The sequence below is a fragment of the Mirounga angustirostris genome, unplaced genomic scaffold (genome assembly GCF_029215605.1).
Source record: "Mirounga angustirostris isolate CCGP_5_RB_7025 unplaced genomic scaffold, mMirAng1.0.hap1 SCAF_12, whole genome shotgun sequence".
Taxonomy (NCBI): Eukaryota; Metazoa; Chordata; class Mammalia; order Carnivora; family Phocidae; genus Mirounga; species Mirounga angustirostris.
The window spans coordinates 28,319,046-28,337,197 of NW_026991720.1; the positions used below are offsets into that span (position 1 = coordinate 28,319,046).

Sequence of the window (18,152 nt, forward strand, 5' to 3'; positions counted from 1 at the left end):
AACAGCAATTCACGGGCTTCGTGGTGACACTCAGCTGCGGCAGGTACAGAAGGTCTTGCTGCGTCATCCTCTCTCGTGGTCTGTTGTGTCAGTGTTCACTGTTCGTCAGATTGGGTGGTCAAAATGAGTCTTCCCTTTCAGATTGTATGCTTCGGGCCTCTACCCAGGCTGTTTTACAATAAAAGTATCATCTGTTTTAATAAGCTAAGTGTTAATATGTGTGAAAAGAATGATTTCCTAAAAGCTTTGATGCCCTGCAGGGGTAGAAAAATTATCATCTATCCAGCTGGCTGTTTTACAAAATACTGAAACCATATTAGCAACTTCTGCTTCCATTTGGTATTGCTCTGAATTTACAAGCATATGTTTTACTTCCAGATCCTCTTTTACTTTTTTTTGCTTATGTGGTAATTTTCAGAAATGTTGAACAGAATAGGAAAATCGGATTGATGTTATTCCCTTTATGTTTATTCTTGGTATAGCTGAAGCATGTATTCTATGATGAGAAAAGGTAGACTCATCTGGAAATAGGCCATTGTACATAGGAGAGAGAGAGAGTGTGTGTGTGTGTGTGTGCGTGTGTGTGTGTGTGTGTGTTAACATCTTCAGTTTTTCGTCTTGGTGACCTATTTACTACAAAGCTTGCCATCAGTTCATAACAGAGGTAGAATTTCTTTATCAAGATATTACCTACACTAACTCCCTCCCATTCACCAAACTTTTTTCAAAGACTTTTTGTGTGACCACTAACCAATGGAGCTAACTGAAGTGGACGCAAGGAGGCCAACATTAAAATTATGTCTAGTTTCGGGGAGCGTGACTGGCTCAGTTGATAGAGCATGCAACTCTTGAACTCAGGGTTGTGAGTTCAAGCCCCATGTTGGGTGTAGAGCTTACTTAAAAAAAAACACACACACACACACACATAAAATTATGTCTAGTTTAATTGTCCTGGTTAGGTATACTTTTCTTTGATACCTAAGCGTCTGATGGCTAAGTTTGCTTCTGAAAGGAACGTCTGACAAGCAATTCTGTTTTGGTTGTGAAGGTTTTGTCATTTTGCATATCCCCAGTAGAACACTGGACTTATTATTTGTAAAATAGTAATAATGTCCTTAAACATTCTAATATTTTTAAATTGCACATTTTTATTACTGTAATTAAAAATAAAAAGGAGACCCTAGTTCTATTGATATGTCACCAAAATAACATATATGAGGGGGTACTAAGAGCCCCTAATTAGCCAAGACTGAATTTGCCTCAATTATAGTTAGTAAATGAGAGGTTATCAAGTATGTGTTGAAAGGTAAAGCAGAATGTGTATCTTAAGCAACAGATCATTACTGAGAGACATTATATAATTATTGGAAATCTGCTGGAGCTTAAAATAATATTGTTAGGTGTCAAGAAACAGTTGAAAATAATGACCCTATAAATACTGTTGGCAACCTTAGTCTATTACAGAAAAAAAAGATTGAAGAGAACAATTTTACTCAGGCATCATGACAAACTTTTGCTATTCCAATTAAAATAAGAAGTAAAGAGAAGGAAAGGAAAGGAATGGAAGGAAACAGAGACTCCTAACTTCAGATGCAAAGGAAAATGTGCACACACATACGTGCCTATGCCCTACAGTGAATCAACACTTAGTGGTTTAACCAACCCAGATAAGGGTATAGGGGATCCAGTTTCTGTCATGCAGTATGAGAGCTTCACTCCTTAAGAAGAACAGCCTTTTAACCCAAATGAGATTCACTGAGTTTTTGAAATACCACAAATTGCAACAGTTTTATATCAAACAGTTATTCTGAAGTCACATATTCATCCTGCCTCCAGTAGCAACACTTTAACACTTGCGTGTTTTACTAAGTAATCTTTTTTTCTGCATGATGCTCCACTCATGGAAAAAAACTATTGAAAATTCTGGCAAACTTTCCCTGAGAGTAGCAATTAGTTCTGGTGTTTCTGACCTCAAAAACTTTTTGATCAATTAAGCATCTTAATTGTTCCTGATATTTATAGTGAAATACTTTAGAGTTCTATTTGAATAACTATACCAGTGACTAAGGCCAAATAATGACCATTACCCTAGATTTGTGTCCATTGTTTTGGGATGCACCTACAAAGGAGAATGGTACCTCCTACAGTCGTCCATATACAACCAAAAGCCATCACTCAGGTCCTGAGCAGCTCACTCAGCTATTATTATCGTTCTGGCCTCCATGAAAAGTGTTTTTGCTCCTTATCTCCAAAGTCTTAAAGAGAGGGAGGATTAAAATTTGTATTATATTCAAGGCCCTACATAGGATAATCTTAGGCTTCTACATTAAATCTTGAAATAGTAAAGCTAAACATACCTTTGGAAGATCAAAAAAATTAATATCAGGACAAATAACCAAGACGTTCTACTTCATTCCATAAGTGGTTAAACGTCTAAAACGTTTTTTGCATAACAGAAATATTATTAAAAAGTCTAAACGATGGCGGATTCATGCTGTTCATAGAAGGAACTGAGTTTGTTTTAAGGTATATCGCTCATCTTCTCCAATTATCAAAATAGTAATCCCAGCCCCAGCTGTCACCACCACCATTCCCACGGCACCTCCGTGTACCAGGCAATGGGCTCGGTGCTTCACTCATATCATTTCTAACCTGCTGAGCCAGATGCCATCATCCCCATTTGTCCTTATTTTCAGGTTAAGGAATTTCCCACTCAGAGAAGATGAAGTGACTTGTTGAGTGTTGAATCAGACTTTGAAATTGTGTCTCTCCAATTTCAAAGTCTATGCTATCCCTACCATACTTTAGACTTATAAAATCTGGGCCAGGAATCCACAAACCTGAGTTCCATCCACAGTTCCGCCATGGATTGTCAGAATGAGTTTCAAGAAGTTGTGTCACCTGCCCAGGACACAGTAGAGTTAGTACATATAAACTGAAGAAATTGGTCTAGAATTCCAGACGGTTATTGAAATATCTTCCAGATTTTAAACCAACTAAGTTAAATTCATTTTAATTTTAGCAGTGGTGACAAAAATTAGTGGGCGGTTGAATGCTTAGTCTTGCACCCCACAGTAGCAATTTCTAAGTTTTTTTGTCATGGCTGAGTGAAAGCAGGGTATCCCACCCATGAAGCAATAACAAGTGCAATAGATAAGGTAGAAAAGAGATTCTGTATTAAAAATAGCTGTGCCGGGCGCCTGGGTGGCTCAGTTGGTTAAGCGACTGACTTCAGCTCAGGTCATGATCCTGGAGTCCCTGGATCGAGTCCCGCATCGGGCTCCCTGCTCGGCAGGGAGTCTGCTTCTCCCTCTGACCCTCCCCCCTCTCATGTGCTCTCTCTCTCTCATTCTCTCTGTCTCAAATAAATAAATAAAATCTTAAAAAAAATAAAAATAAATAAAAATAAAAAAATAAAAATAGCTGTGCCATATGACACTCTATGTATCTACCACAAGGGCTCTGAACCCCAAATTTAGAAAATTAATTGGAACTCATCTATTCCGTATTCATGCAAAGTCTTTCTGAGTGACCAGAATATTTTAAACAGAGACCTTCTCTTCCTCTCAAATGGTCACTGTTACACATGCTATGTTTAAAATCTACATGTTAAATTTACATTTTCGGTTTAGAAAAATGTGTCTTCTCTGGATAAGAGAAATCCTAAGGAAGTTCTCCTGTAGTAAGATCATGGATTCACCCAAAGGTTTTTCTGTTTTGTATGCAATCTCTCTTACCCCAGTGTGTTTTTTTCTTATATATAAAACTTAGTTGTCAGCAACCTTTCATAGTTTTTATCAAATCAAAACCATCTACAACTCGTGTAGGATTCCAATCCAGAAGTATGACAATGATTTTCCAATTCTTTTTTTTTTTTTTTTTTTTTTAGATTTTCCAATTCTTAAATTCCATTTTTAATGTCTACTGTGATGTTTCTTCCTGCACACTCAGGCCTCCGGACACACAGTGGCAGCCACTGGTGCCCATGTGTCAGGAGAGAGGCTGGGCAGTCCCTTCAGGGCTTTGCATCTCTGGGTTGGACCATGGTGATGTTTCCAAAGTCAAAACTGACATCTGCAGTAATTGCCCAAGAGCACCCTCTGTGGTCATTTCATAATGTCCAAGAATATCACAGCCTGGATGGAGGTAGTTAGGGGTTGACTGAAATATATCTTACTGTCCAGGATATACACTAAACCTACCCACTTCTCTAAACCTTTGTACATTTATTGGGCATTGCCCTTCTTGAGTCCCTTTGAAACAATTCCATTTCAGCTATCATGTTGCTGAAGACACATCAGGGTGCAGTATTTAATTGGTAAATCATGCAGATTAAACATTCTCTCGTGTTATAAACTGATTAAATATTTAATTGTTGAAGAGTTTCATCTCAACTAGACTTTTTAAAAATATTGTTGTGATGTCTTATAAAATTAAGAGTAATTCTTTAAATGATAGTTAATCAGTTATATTCATCTAAATAGTGTTTTATAAAGGATTAATTTCTCAGAACTTTCCTTGAAAAGAATTCTTTTCAGTAAAGAAACTCTAAATTAAACACTTTGAGTAAAATTGACCTAAACTATCTAAATGAGTTCAGTACCCATTTTAAGATATGAATATGAATTTTAAGATATGATATGAATTTTAAGATATAAAAAACTGAACCTATTACAAGAGAATATGTTTCTCAAAATAAAGCTCATTTTCCATATCTGTGCCTTTGTCTCTGGACTCCCAAATGCTCAGAGTTTTTGAGTGTAGTGTTTCACATCAGTGACCAAACTTTGTGACTCAGCCTCAGTAAGATCAACACTACTCTTCTTAACTTATTTAAAGATTCAATTTATTATCATGTTGATTTCATGAGAGTAGTTGAAATCAACAGAGCATGGGTAAGAGTGGCTGCTAGATACAACTTTCCTTTCCTTTGGGTAAATTTCTTTGTGTGTGTAATCAGCCTCTTTATTGGGAATGCAGGCTGCAGCCCAATAAAACTGAACACTTCTTTGTCTTTCTGCATTTCTTATAATTCTAGGATATTATAGGTACATTCTCTTATATGTGAATGTCAATTTAACAATAGCAGTTTTCCTCTTTTGAATAATCATTGACTTTCAAATGACTAGGAAGTTGTTACATAAACTACATAAATTAGTGTAGATTCCCATTACAGAGGATTTTCTTTTTGGTGGTGTCTCTATATTAAAATAATTCAAATGTCAGACATTAACTGTTGGGCCATTATGCCCAACCATGATTTTCCTATCAACACTCAAAATTAAAGGTTAATATTGCTCTTGTGTCATAACCATTATTTTCCTTCTTCATCAATAGAAAGGGATGGATAATGTAAGTCCAGCGATGTACTAGAGGCTAGTTGAGATAATGTGTTTTCTAAACATGGTGATGTTATGTACCCTGGTACCTCACTGTGTACCAAAGGGAGATAAAAAGTTTGATCTCTGTTTGTGATCTGTGTTACCTTTAACACTGTGTTATTTAGCTGCTGTGACACATTGTTTCCCTGGTGTTTTTAGTTAGTTTTTTTTTTTTTTTCCATTGTCTGAATTTCTGGTTTGTCTTACCTACAGAATTTGGACTCACGTTGAAATCATTTGACCTCTTTTTAAGATAGTCATAGTCAAACTTGTTCCGTGGATTGCCTCGCCTGCCTCAGGAAATGCCGTACAGAGCTTGCTCCTTAACTATTTTTTTTTTCCCCCTCAAAGTTTGTTTCTTTTTAAAACCTCTCCTCTCGAATTAAGCTGTCTGGTTCGTTTTTGTTAATAGTCCTTATTTTAATGTGAAGTTATTATTTGTAAGTATAAGAATTTATAAAAGGATCTACTTTTGATGTACTGTAGGTGCCAAAATAGCTTTGGCAAGTCCAGACGCAGCTTAGAGCAGCCAAAGGCCCTCATTTGAATCTAAGCTGTTGGTGAATTATAAAACCTGAGAAACTTGAGATACGCGTGCCTAATTGCCTAAAAGGAACTCAGCAAGAAAATGTAGTGTAGCGTGTTGATCTTATTTCTTTGATAATTCAAAAGAATCTTCAAGAAATATGTGGACTTCTTACTTATGTTCCTGAAATGTGATCATGAAACACAATTGTCATTTGGCCCATTCCCAGAAATACACATCTTTGCATGAGGCACCTGGACATATGTGGCAGGTCTGGTAGAATCAGCTAATTAACAACACAGGCTTAAACAGGCACCTCATCTGGCAGTGCAGTCAGTTGCCTGATGGTGCTCAGCAGGATTGGGGAGTGCTTTTTCTTTTTCTCTCCTAATGGTCTGCTGCCCACCTAATTTTGCCTTATTGTCAGTCACTACTTACCGCAGCTTGGGGCCCTCCCAGGAGGCTAAATTATTATCAAAGGATTAGGGAGATGTAGCCTTGCAGCTCTGACATTTCTGATTACTTGTCTATGCCAGAACACTAATTAGCTGTGACTAATTAAGAAAAATGTCCCTGCCATAGAAAACCATTTAAAAGAACTGAGGAGTAGAAAAGCAATTCAAAAGCTGAGCAGTGCTCAGATTTGCCGATGCTCTTTAGATTTCCACCAGAGCCTTAACTCACCTTTAATTGTGCTCAGAATTAAAAAAAAAAAAAAAAAAAAGGAAGAAAGAAGAAGAAGAAAAAAAAAGAAAATCTCACATGTGAACTGATCTGAGGTTTTTACTTGAAGAGGAAAAAAAAATTGTTGTTGATCACCTAAACTCCCTTAGCAATGGTAAAATTGTCTTTGATGAATGCAAGATGACAAAACTTCATTTTCATCGAGAAATTTTTCTAAACACCAAATGTGTAAATGTGCATTTGCATTCATTCACCCAAGCCAATAACAATGACTTAATAGTCACTGAAGGAAGTAGAATATTCTCTTGCCTGATTTTATAAAAGATAGTTAAGATGATGACAAGCAACACATTGGACATTTTCAAAGTTAGTATTGATTTCGCACTGCTTCCACATTGAAGATCGTCTGGAAGTAATGACTTCTCCACGCAGAGCCTGGTCTTTCCACAGTGACTTCGCACGCTTGCATTGCGACTGGCCACTAGTGACTTACTAATGAAAATACCTGGGCCTCCCTGGAGACCAGCATCTGGTCAGTTGAGCATTGCAAGGTTTTCCTAGAACCGGTAGCTACTACTCTCCTTCTCTTCAAACCTAGCTTCATCAGCAGATGATCCATGCCCTAAGGCCATTTTCTGTGGTGGCTTTTTCGGGTCCTCCTCTGTCAGCCAGCCCATCTGCATGCCTTCCCTGCGTCCCTGTCTACGTTCACGGGTGGATGCAGCAGTAGCAGCCAGACTGTTGACTAAGTCCAACTGAAAAAAAAAATCTGGGGGCGCCTGGGTGGCTCAGTCGTTAAGCGTCTGCCTTAGGCTCAGTTGCCATCCCAGGGTGCTGGGATCGAGCCCCGCATCGGGCTCCCTGCTCCGCAGGAAGCCTGCTTCTCCCTCTCCCACTCCCCCTGCTTGTGTGCCCTCTGTCACTGTGTCTCTCTCTGTCAAAAAAAAAAAATCTGTGTAAGGAAGTGGCTGTTGTGGTAAAACCAGTGTTAGATGTGTTTATTGAATGCATTGAAAGGAAACTCTATAAAAGAACAATGTTCAAAGGTACTTATAAAGACCTGAAGAGAACCCTTAATTTCCCGGTGATGGCCAAGCCCTAGATAAGAGACCATCTGAATTTTACTATGTTAATATGGGCAAAATATTTCATTTGAAGTAAAGTTCCAACCCCATCTCACCTAAATTCTTCATGCTATTTTTTAAACCCATTTCCCCTTTTCCTCTTAGTGGAGAAAAAAACATAGCCAGCATCCTCTAGGGAATAATCCTTCCTATATATGAAGACTGTTATTAGGGCACTTGTCATACTGGTCTACTCCGGGATAAATAATCCCTATTTGTTTCACTTCCCTTCATAGGCCCCTTTCCTAGCCCTTTAATCATCTTTGTGGCTGTCCTTTGAAACTTCTCTAAGCATTCTCTGTCATGCTTAGGGTTTTGAGTCAAGAATGGGATGCAGTGTTTGAATGTGGCTGAACAAGATTCTTTCAAGCCATGTTCCTACTGTGCATTCTAATAAATAACATTCCCATACTTTTGCTCTACAGATCCTCATAAATGGGGTTACATATACTCCCCACATTTCTTTGTGTTGACTTTCTCCTCAGTTACTGCCCGAACTATATGCATATAATGTATATGTTTATTGATGGAGAATGTCCATTCAGTTGTTGTTTTAGATGCATGAGGAAACCTCCAATCCACCGTTCAATTACTATGTGTAAAGCATGGTGGAGAATACTGGCATAAAACGGTTTGGCATTGTTTTGTCCCACAGAGTTGGGTATCTCTGTCACGGTGACAGTGGATCCTAATTAAAATAGGAAATCGAAACTCCTCTTATTAATCAATTATTCATCCAACCAATACTTATTCCATAGAGGCCACACAGTGTTTGGCAACATTAAAGAAGATATACCCAGTCCCTGACTTAAGGGAGCTTACATTCTTAGGATCAAATGGGTCTATTGAAAAAGTGAATTTCTCATTAAAATGTTTTACATTTTCATCTATTGAATAGATATTAACATATTTTCTTTCAAATGAACTGAACTAAACTAAAATTTAGAATTAAAATTTAATTCCCTTTCAAAAGAGATAATAGTGATCATGAAATTCACTTATTTACCTGTCTGTTTCAAGTGGAAGATTGGAAACTTGCCAAAAGTTAGGGCCAATGCAAGGTTTATACCTAGCTCCATGACTACCAGCGAAGGGCACACTCTTCCTCTCTACCCTTCATGGGTTCTTTGCTCAAAGCCAGGCTTATTTCAAGTCCCAGGAGAGTTCTCATGTTCCCTTAGACTGAAGTCAACAATGCCATAGCAGTGATATTTTTCTGCCTTAAAAAAAAAAAAAATAGCTCACAAAGCCAACAAGTATAGAAGTCACGCAAGACATGTTGCTTGGAGGGAAAAATGCACAGGCAGCACAGCCAACCATACTCCAGATATGCCCACAGCCTTATATCACCCCCAGGATTGGGAACCAGTACCCCTAAGCATATGCTGGAGAGGCAGCTCCCTGCTCACGTGACAGAGCTGAGCACATCAACATCTGAGCGCGTAGTATTATACTTGATGTGTAAGAGTATGTATGTGGACACTCATGTATGCCCCTAGACATGGGGGTACTATCTCCTTTATTTAATTCATCCCTTAAAATGAAATCAGACTGTCTCATTTAAAGTTCTGTTTGGTCCTATGTTCAATTTCTTTAGCCAAATGCAATTGTTTACCTTTTGGTGATTTCCACAACTTTCACATCTGTTCAGCTCTTTTTCTGTTACTGAAACATGTGAATCAAGTCAACAGCCTGGCTCTGATACTCTTCTACCCTCTCTCTTAAAAAACTGCCCTGTCATTATTATACATGTAGTACTTTCTATCTCCAAATATTTAAAAGCATTCAGTCCTTCAGCAAATATGCAATGCATGCTCTGTGCCATTCTGCTGAGGCCTGGAGATAGCAATAAAAATAAGACCTGGTTGCTGCCTTGGGTTTACACACAGCCCACCCGTTGGGCAGCCATATAGCACATTATGCAATATTTTTATAGATGTCTGTACAGAGTTTGAGGAGCAGAAAATATGGGAGCATCTGATTCTGCCTAGTAAGAGATATATTGGCTTCCTAGCAGAAATAGTGGTTGAAATGAATCCCAAGGGTTGACATAGATCTGGCCAGGGAAACATACTTGGGGATAAAAGTCCAGGTGGAGGGACTGACGTTCCCAGAAATCCGAGATTTGGAGAAACCCAACATTCAGGAGAGCAGCAGTTCATTCAGCTCGCTGAGAATGGATCCTGTGGGAGTGGCCCATGAGTTGGAGACAGAATGGGAGCTAGTTAGTCCAGTCCTTACAGCACTCTCAAAAAGTAATTTGGGAATGATTGTTTTCCATTTTTGTAAGGAAACTGAAACAGAAAGACCTGCTAATCGTTAATTCTCAGCCCTAGATTTTCTCTCACACTGTGCCATTCAATAGCCATTCCAGGAGTCTGATTTATTTTTATTCAGATCCTACGTATAGTGCTCGCTTCGGCAGCACATATACAGATCCTACGTATGAATTTAAATGCAATATTGACCAAAATTTTATACATAGTATTCAAAATGAGTCATTCAACCAGATGAAAAGGGCATTGTGCCCAAATGAACTATGCATTGGAGATGTACCCCAAACTGGTATCTGCAGCAGTGTAACTGGATTGACTGCTGAGTTTGGCCAAACCAATGATTGTGATTAGTCATTTCAGTCAAAAAACTAGTCAAACCAACATGCATCCCATCATTTGTCATGAAGTAGGAGAGAGGGGAACAACTGATTATCTGAAATCATCACTTACAATCTTTCTAACACCAGGAAAAGAGCCCCAGAATAAAATGACAGAGGCACTTACCTGCTTGGTAATTATGAATAATAAAGAACAGTATTGATTTGATTTGATTTTAAAGATTTATTTTTTTTTTGAGAGAGAGAGCATGTGTGAGTGAGGGCAAGGAGGGGGAGGGGCAAAGGGGAGGGGGAGACACAGGGCTTGGGGCTCGATCCCAGGACCCTGAGATTATGACCTGAGCCGAAACCAAGAGTCAGGCGCTCAACTGACTGAGCCACCCAGGCGCCCCTAGAACAGTGTTAACTTTAATGTCTTTGTGCAGTGGAGGAAAAGATAGGCTAGTTTAATAATAATATTTTCAGGACATTTTGGAATGAAGGGAATTTTGGATGAATGAAATAGTAGCAGAAAAGAGCTTGTACAACTCCCAATTTATGAAATTTATCTTGTTATATAACTTGTTCTATTTTGTAACTGAAGAGGATCTAATTCACCTAGAAATATCTTGGTATTTGTACATTTTTTGTCAGGTTTTTTTTTTTTTTAAGTAATCTCTACACCCAGCGTGGGGCTCAAACTCATGACACTGAGATCAAGAGTCAGATGTTCTACTGACTGAGCCAGCCAGGCACCCCTACATTTATTTAGAAGAGAAAATGTGGGAGCAGAAGTATTAACTTCAAGAACAGGAAAGTTTTTTCAGCATTCAACAAACGTAATAGGTGCCTACTATCCTACTATATGTCAATCCTCCCATGTTATTAGCACTTTCTACATTTTCTTAACAGACATCAAAGTGCTCATAAACTCTCCTTTGCAGACTTCCTGATAGAGGTAGAAAATGAAAACCACCCTGAGTATGAGGTTATTGAACATGGAAAAAGACATGAATCAAATACTCCTCTGTTCTATGTTTAAAAAAAAAAAAAAGAAAGCTATATATATAGATCGAGCCCCCTTATGAATGAACCAAGGATTTCTTTCCCACCTTGCATTGTTTTGTTACAGTGGGGGAGAGGGGGAACCCTTCCCAGTATTCCTAAGCATTAAAATGTATAGCACTTTGAAACATCTTAAGAATGGGGGACACCTAGCTGGCTGAGTAGGAGGTGGGTCACTTGATCTTAGGCTCATGAGTTTGAGCCCCACATTGGGCATAGAGATGACTTAAAAAAAAATCTTAATGGGACATATGGGAATGGCCTAGCACAAGAGCCATTTGGTTGGTTATCCTAACAGGAAGTATGGTTCTTGAAAGAATTTATTCCCCTTATATATTATTAGGTTTACAGATATCTTTGGTCTTTGGAAATGTAGATTGTTTTAACTCAAGAAAATGTGGTACACTTCTTTGAAACAATTAATAAGCATTTCCTATTTACTGTGTTATAATGACTATCAGGAACCCCCAAGAGTAGTGGAGATTGATCTCTTAGTTGTCTGCTGGAAGTAGGGAACTACCCTTAAAGAATCAGAGATTTTATTGACAGAACAGACTGGTTTCTAGAAGGAAATGGAATAACCTAGCAGTCGTGAGTACAGACTCTGAAGCATGGATATAAGATATAAATTATATCTTACAAATAAGATATAAGATATAAATGCCACTTAGTGTATAAACCTGAATAACATGCTTAATCTAAAGTTAATTTTCCACCCATATAAGCTCAGTTTCCACATATGCAACATGAGAATAATCATAGCCATTTCATGAAGGTTGTTGTAAGAATAATTTTTTTTTAAGATTTTATTTATTTATTTGAGAAAGAGAGAGAGAACACGAGCCGGGGGAGAGGGAGAGGCAGGCTCCCCGCTGAGCAGGGAGCCTGATGCAGGGCTCGATCCCAGGACCCCGGGATAATGACCTGAGCCAAAGGCAGACACTTAACCAACTGAGCCACCCGGGCACCCCTGGTTGTTGTAAGAATTAAATGAAATTTTAACTGATGCACTTAAATTTCCCAGGGAAGACTTAACAAATATATCAGATGCCTTTGTAATCAGAATCCATAAAAATAACAGACATGAATAACTGCACCTGACAATTCGTTAGAAATCTCATTCATTCCTCATGACACCTGATTGTTTCATTTTTATAATATGTTTGTGCTTCATTTAAAGGCCAAAATGAGGGCACCTGGGTGGCTCAGTTGATTAAGCGTCTGCCTTCAGCTCAGGTCATGATCCCCAGGGTCCTGGGATCGAGTCCCACATGGGGCTCCCTGCTCCATGGGAAGTCTGCTTCCCCTTCTCCCTCTGCCTGCTGCTCCCCCTGCTTGTGCGCGCTCTCTCTCTCTCTCTCTCTGTCAAATAAATAAATAAAATCTAAAAAAAAAGACCAAAATAAGTAAGTTAAAAACAGACAAAAATAACAGGTGATAGAAGGTTCTGGAACTCTAGACTTGCATTTTTTTTTTTTTTTAAAGAATAAAGCTGTATTTAAGCACCATATAAAAGGGAAAAGGTGTGATAATTTGGCTTTTCCCTGCAGTTCATTCTTACAAGAATCACAAGCTGTATTGGTTCTAATCATGCCCTTTATTCTGATAATCAAATCTAATATAGTATTTCTGGAGAACATCAGAATCTTATTAAAAGCTAGATTCACATAATCTTATCCTTCATATGACAGAGGAGGAAACTGAGACATAAAAAGGAAGCTGTGACGGGCTCAATCAGGCAAATAGCATAAAAGGTGTTGGCCCTTCTGTCTTCTGGGCTTCTGTATTGATGTCCTCCGGTGTGTGGACAGCCAGCCCTCAGCGGCCATGTTCAGAGGCAGGTCTCTATCTTTCCCCCATGAATGGCTCTGGGTCTAGCTGGGAATGTAGATAGGTGTAGGTTGAGTTGAACACTTCCTATATTTTTAACCATAATAGACTGGTTTCAGTTTTCCTGAACTGTAGCCCTTACTCCTATTCCAAGCCAACAAAAATTCACAATTAAAACTTTATAGATGCTTGTGTCTCAGGAGTCTGTTTTGTGGAAACACATAGCATCGTTTCAGTGAGATGCCTCATGCAGGGGTGGGGCTGGGGGGGAATGTTGGTGTTACTGTTTCAAATTTACCATTAATATGAAATTTGCGTTTTAGTGTTTGGAAATGGGAAGTGACTGGCCACGAATTTAGTTATATGAAATGCGCTGTTGACAAAAGGAACACACAATGTACAATGAAGCATTTATGTTTACTTTTTAATATACCGGTCAAACCGTAGGGCATTAATGTTTCTAAATATTTTGTCACTCTCCAAAGCTACAAAATGATCCTAAAGAATGTCTTATATTTATCAAACTTATCAAAACCTTCAGCATTGCAAAAATGTTATTTGTTCTTTTATTCAATTCAACTTAGCATTTGAAAGATAGTTTCCTAAAATGACATTTTCTAGATGGTATTTTACTTCAGCTTGGTGACTCAGCACTTATGAAACGACAGCTTCCCTTGAAATAAATGAAGAAATACATACCTACTGTGGAAATTTAGCCATTCCAGATCTCAGTGCACTAAAAAGTGTTGGATTGTTTTTTGTTTTGTTTTGTTTTTTTCTGTTGTTCACCTATTGGGTTGAGCATAGCTGGAGAAGAATGAAAATATATCAACTAGTTGTACCAATTCATAATCAATAAAAAGCTAAACACTTAAGCAGAAAATTTATCACAGATTTGTTCCTAGCAAAGCAGCTATTTCTGCTTTGCCATCATCATCAGAAGCCACATTCTGACAGAAATCATTTGCTCGAAGCAGCTGTGATATATAAACCCTATGTGGTCTCGTGATTCAGATTTAGGAATATCAGCCTCAGAGGGTCTAAAGGCATTGTGCATTAGTATGTATTGAGACCTCATTCCAGGTGGCCAGCAGCTGGACTTTTTAAAAATAAAATTTCCAAAATAAATGTGAAGTGCTCGTTTCCAGGCAGAGAGTGTTTTACTTAATTGACTCATCCTCAAAAAACATTACAAATTAGGCAGAAAAGAGAGTTGTGCATGTTTAATATATTTGTTTTATATTTCCCCTGGTCAACAGAATAATGAAATTCCTTAACTACTTCTCTTTAACTTGCATGAAGAAAGCACGGTATGTTGCTAAATCTCTTTTCACCAGCACCGCGGAGAAACAACTTTAATCCTTGTTAGAAAATTGCCGAGTCTGGGACTGACAAAGAGCTCATGCTTGTTCCATTGTGAGTGCTCCCTGGCCCCAAGAGCAGAGCCCTTTACAGCTGCATGGATCCCGCCCGGCTCAGCTGCACTATTTAGGAGAGGAGGTTTGTCAATTTCTATTGACAATGGAGAGAGTTTTTCAGGGCCTGTAGCAGTGCTGACACAGTTGGGGATCAATGCCAGCCATTCAGACTGCACCCTCTTTCATTGCTTTGGTTTGTTAATTCAAGACTAAAGGTCCACTGAGGGGGTTCAGGGTGTTTAAGAAAGCTGATGAACTGTTTAAGAAAGCTGATGAACTGCAAGCGTTTATAGCCCTGGTGTGGCAATTTCCATAGTCAGTGGCAACTCCTGGCACTGAGGGGGCTGTGTCCTTGTTGACCCTCTTGTTATTAAAAATGCACAAGTGCTGCGCTTCTCAATATTTCAACACTCTTTCATTGTCAATACCACCTTCTGAGCCCTTCAGCTTGTTGCTTGCTCTAAAGATCTTCTTAGATTGGGTTTGAAAACTTCACCTTAAACACTAGATTAGACTGATGTTCTGTTTTCCGTGCTCCTGTTGATTTGTTGAACCTTCCCAGGGCTGGAAAGCAAGTAGCAGCTTGATGGGGAGACGGGCTGCTAATATGATTTACCAGTCTACAGTCATGCACAATAAGTGTGAATAAATACAGGGGTCTCACAGAGTCAACCCTAGCCTTTCCTCTTCTTTTATTTTTGCTTTAAAAGAAATATCTCAAGAAAATGAAGTGAGTAATGCATGCCCTTACAGGAGTTGAATGAACCACAGAAAGAAAAAAAAAAAAAAAACACATTTTTTGTTAAAGTGGTAGGCTACTGTCATGGATTCATGTAGAAAAAAAAATGTAGAATATACACTTACTGCTCTCCTCCTAAGCAGGCCAAAGCAAAGAAGGAAGCAGTAATGCCATACCCATGACTTCAGTGCGAACTGCAGAGCCCCTTCCCTGTCATACCCTGAAGGGAAAAAGTGAAGAGTCAATCAAATTGTTTTAGAAAATTAACTTTTCCAAAATGAAAGGACATTTGCTAACGTTCAGACTTTACTGCACATTCACCCTTTTTGAATGTTTCTTTTTTTGTTGTTTGTTTGCATTGGGGGGTGTTGGTTTTGTTTGGGGTGGGGGAAAATGAAGCTAACCTACCTTTGAAATTTGTGTCAAGATGAAAAAAACGGGACTTACTATATTCCAGCCCCCAAAAGAGGAACATATCAATTCCAGCACCAGCAATAGGAAAATGCTGGAGATTTCTGTTTGGCGGTTTTGTTGGTTTGCTTATTTGTTTGCTTGGAGTGTGTGTGTTTCTGTGTCTACTTCACCATATACAGAAAGAAGCAGTCCTAGTGCGTTTTTTGTTGTTAGCTTGTTGTTAGTAGCAACAGAAACTCTACGCTGAAGTGCTGCTTTCTCTTAATTGCTTGATTTAGCTGAAAAAATCTTCAAAATGCTTTGACTTGGGTACCAAAAAATATGCATTTTTATCTGAAAAGGATAATTTTTCTTATAGAATTTTCCTTATCAAGTAATTGGTTGCCTTTAAAACTAAGATGATGGTAAAGTAGCTGAAGCTTTTTACTTTACAAATGGTTCTCTTTTCTTCTCTGTTTTTTGGTTAACTTCCGATCATTTTATTCCCAACTTGTTTATCTCTAAAATTACAATTTTGGCATTGTGTTAAAGAAGTGCTATTAGTAATAAATGTCTGTGTTACATTAGATATCCTTTTGATTATCACTTAATCATAAGTATCACTTATGTGTAATGGGAAAATGAGTTAACTCTAAATTATGTAAGGATTTTTTTAAAAACATAAAGGTACATATGGTGGAGAAATTTTAAGAAAGGTTTTCATTTCCCTCAAATTCATACAACTTACCATAGATATAGTAACTTTACAGTCTAACAGACAGATTAACTAGTATGTTATGCTAGACTTCATATATCATATTTTGTTCCCCCCAACAAAAAAAATATTATCCCTTACAGAAGGACTATAGTTTAAGAGTCATAACCATTATGACTACGTTTTAGCTTTCAAATTATCTGGAGCCTGGTGTAGGGGTGAGAGTCTTAATTTAGTATCTCATATTCACTATCGCCAATACCTGAGAGTGTTTACCGGTGTTAAAATAGAACTCAAGATGTTGAGGCTGTAAATAATTTGAAATAAAGAAGTATAGGATTTAAATACTGTTGGAAATTACTGGCAGCTGAAGTACTGAATTCATTAGCAGTTTATATTTTTTAAGAATTTAGGGTGTATCTTATTTTCTTAAAACTTATTTCTGATACTTTTATAATGTCTGGAAAATGAAGAAAACAATCATTAGGAAAGAGCAAAATCAGGTACATGAATAACATTTTTTTGAATCATAGCCTATCTCACATTTTAAAAACCTGAAATTTTCATTCATCTATGTGCTATCATAATATTTAGCAAATCAGTTATTCATTTTAATTACCTATCTCATTTTATGCATGTATGTTCAGTGTACTAACAAATTAATAGAAATATGTCTAGTGAAATGTGAAACTGATTCATGTTTAATGTATGCTTAAAATACCATTTCTTATACTAAATTTTATCAGAACAATGTTAATAAGTACAAGTCCAGATGAATTTCAGACTTGTATCACATAAGATTTCTCTTAGCAATGGAATTTACTACTTTATTATGGAAGAAAAATATTTTTTAAGATTTTTCTCTTGTGTTTGAATACCTAAGCACACATGCACCACACGTACGTGATCTATATGTGTCGCTGTATTTCTGTATACAAACAAGACACAAAATCCCTTCTCTTTCAAAAACTCCCGTCATTTCCTAAGTGCTGAATGGACTTTGCTATTTCTTACAGTTACCTGGATGAGCAGCATTATCATTTTTACAGTATTACCTAAACCTAGCTCTAGCATGTAGTAGCGAATCCCTTAAAATGTCACTACTAGTGGTAGATTGCCTTTTAAAAACAAAACACATAGGATCTTATTTTACTATTCTCCTAGACATTACATAGGAGCAGGAAATTACATTAGAGAAGCATTTTGATTTTTCCCCTCAAGAGAGTGGTAATAAAGAGGAAAAAATACGAACCCTCCAATGAAACAAATTCTTTTGTGATTTAGTCAACTGACCTCTTCTTCTTGATTCTTTAGACACAGCAATTCCATCCTGATAAAATTCCCTCCTGAGGTCCCAAATCTTTATTTTAGGTGGGTTTCAAACATCTTGACAAATAGTTCACAACCAACAGTAGATAAGGGTGTGATTGAGGATCTCTGGCTAGTAAGCCGTGGTAATGCTTTCCCATCGCTTCTGTAACAGGTTATTTCTAGGTATTGACTGCATGTGTCATGGCATGACGCGTCTACTGTTTGATTTTTACATAACGTACAGGCTAATAAGAAATTTCCCTTCAAAAATAATTCACCTGCTTTTTCCTGCTGCCTGGGAGTCCATTCAGTCCCATAACATGTATTTAGTGCCCATTGTTACCTACAGATCACAAAGCATGCCACCAGGCTG

General features: G+C 37.8%; 1 protein-coding gene across 10 annotated transcripts in view; it reads left to right on the forward strand.

The window, feature by feature from the left end:
• CADPS2 (calcium dependent secretion activator 2) overlaps positions 1–18,152 on the forward strand; it is a 517,989-nt gene that overhangs the window by 492,918 nt on the left and 6,919 nt on the right. Inside the window, exon 27 of one of the 10 annotated variants that reach the window (XM_064574999.1) lies at positions 6–13,737. The exons of the other annotated variants lie outside the window; for them this stretch is intronic. Coding sequence (XP_064431069.1) covers positions 6–182 — 177 coding nt within the window. The 3' untranslated portion in view covers positions 183–13,737. Of the gene's footprint in view, positions 1–5; positions 13,738–18,152 lie in introns of those variants that run through there. 10 annotated transcript variants of the gene reach the window in all.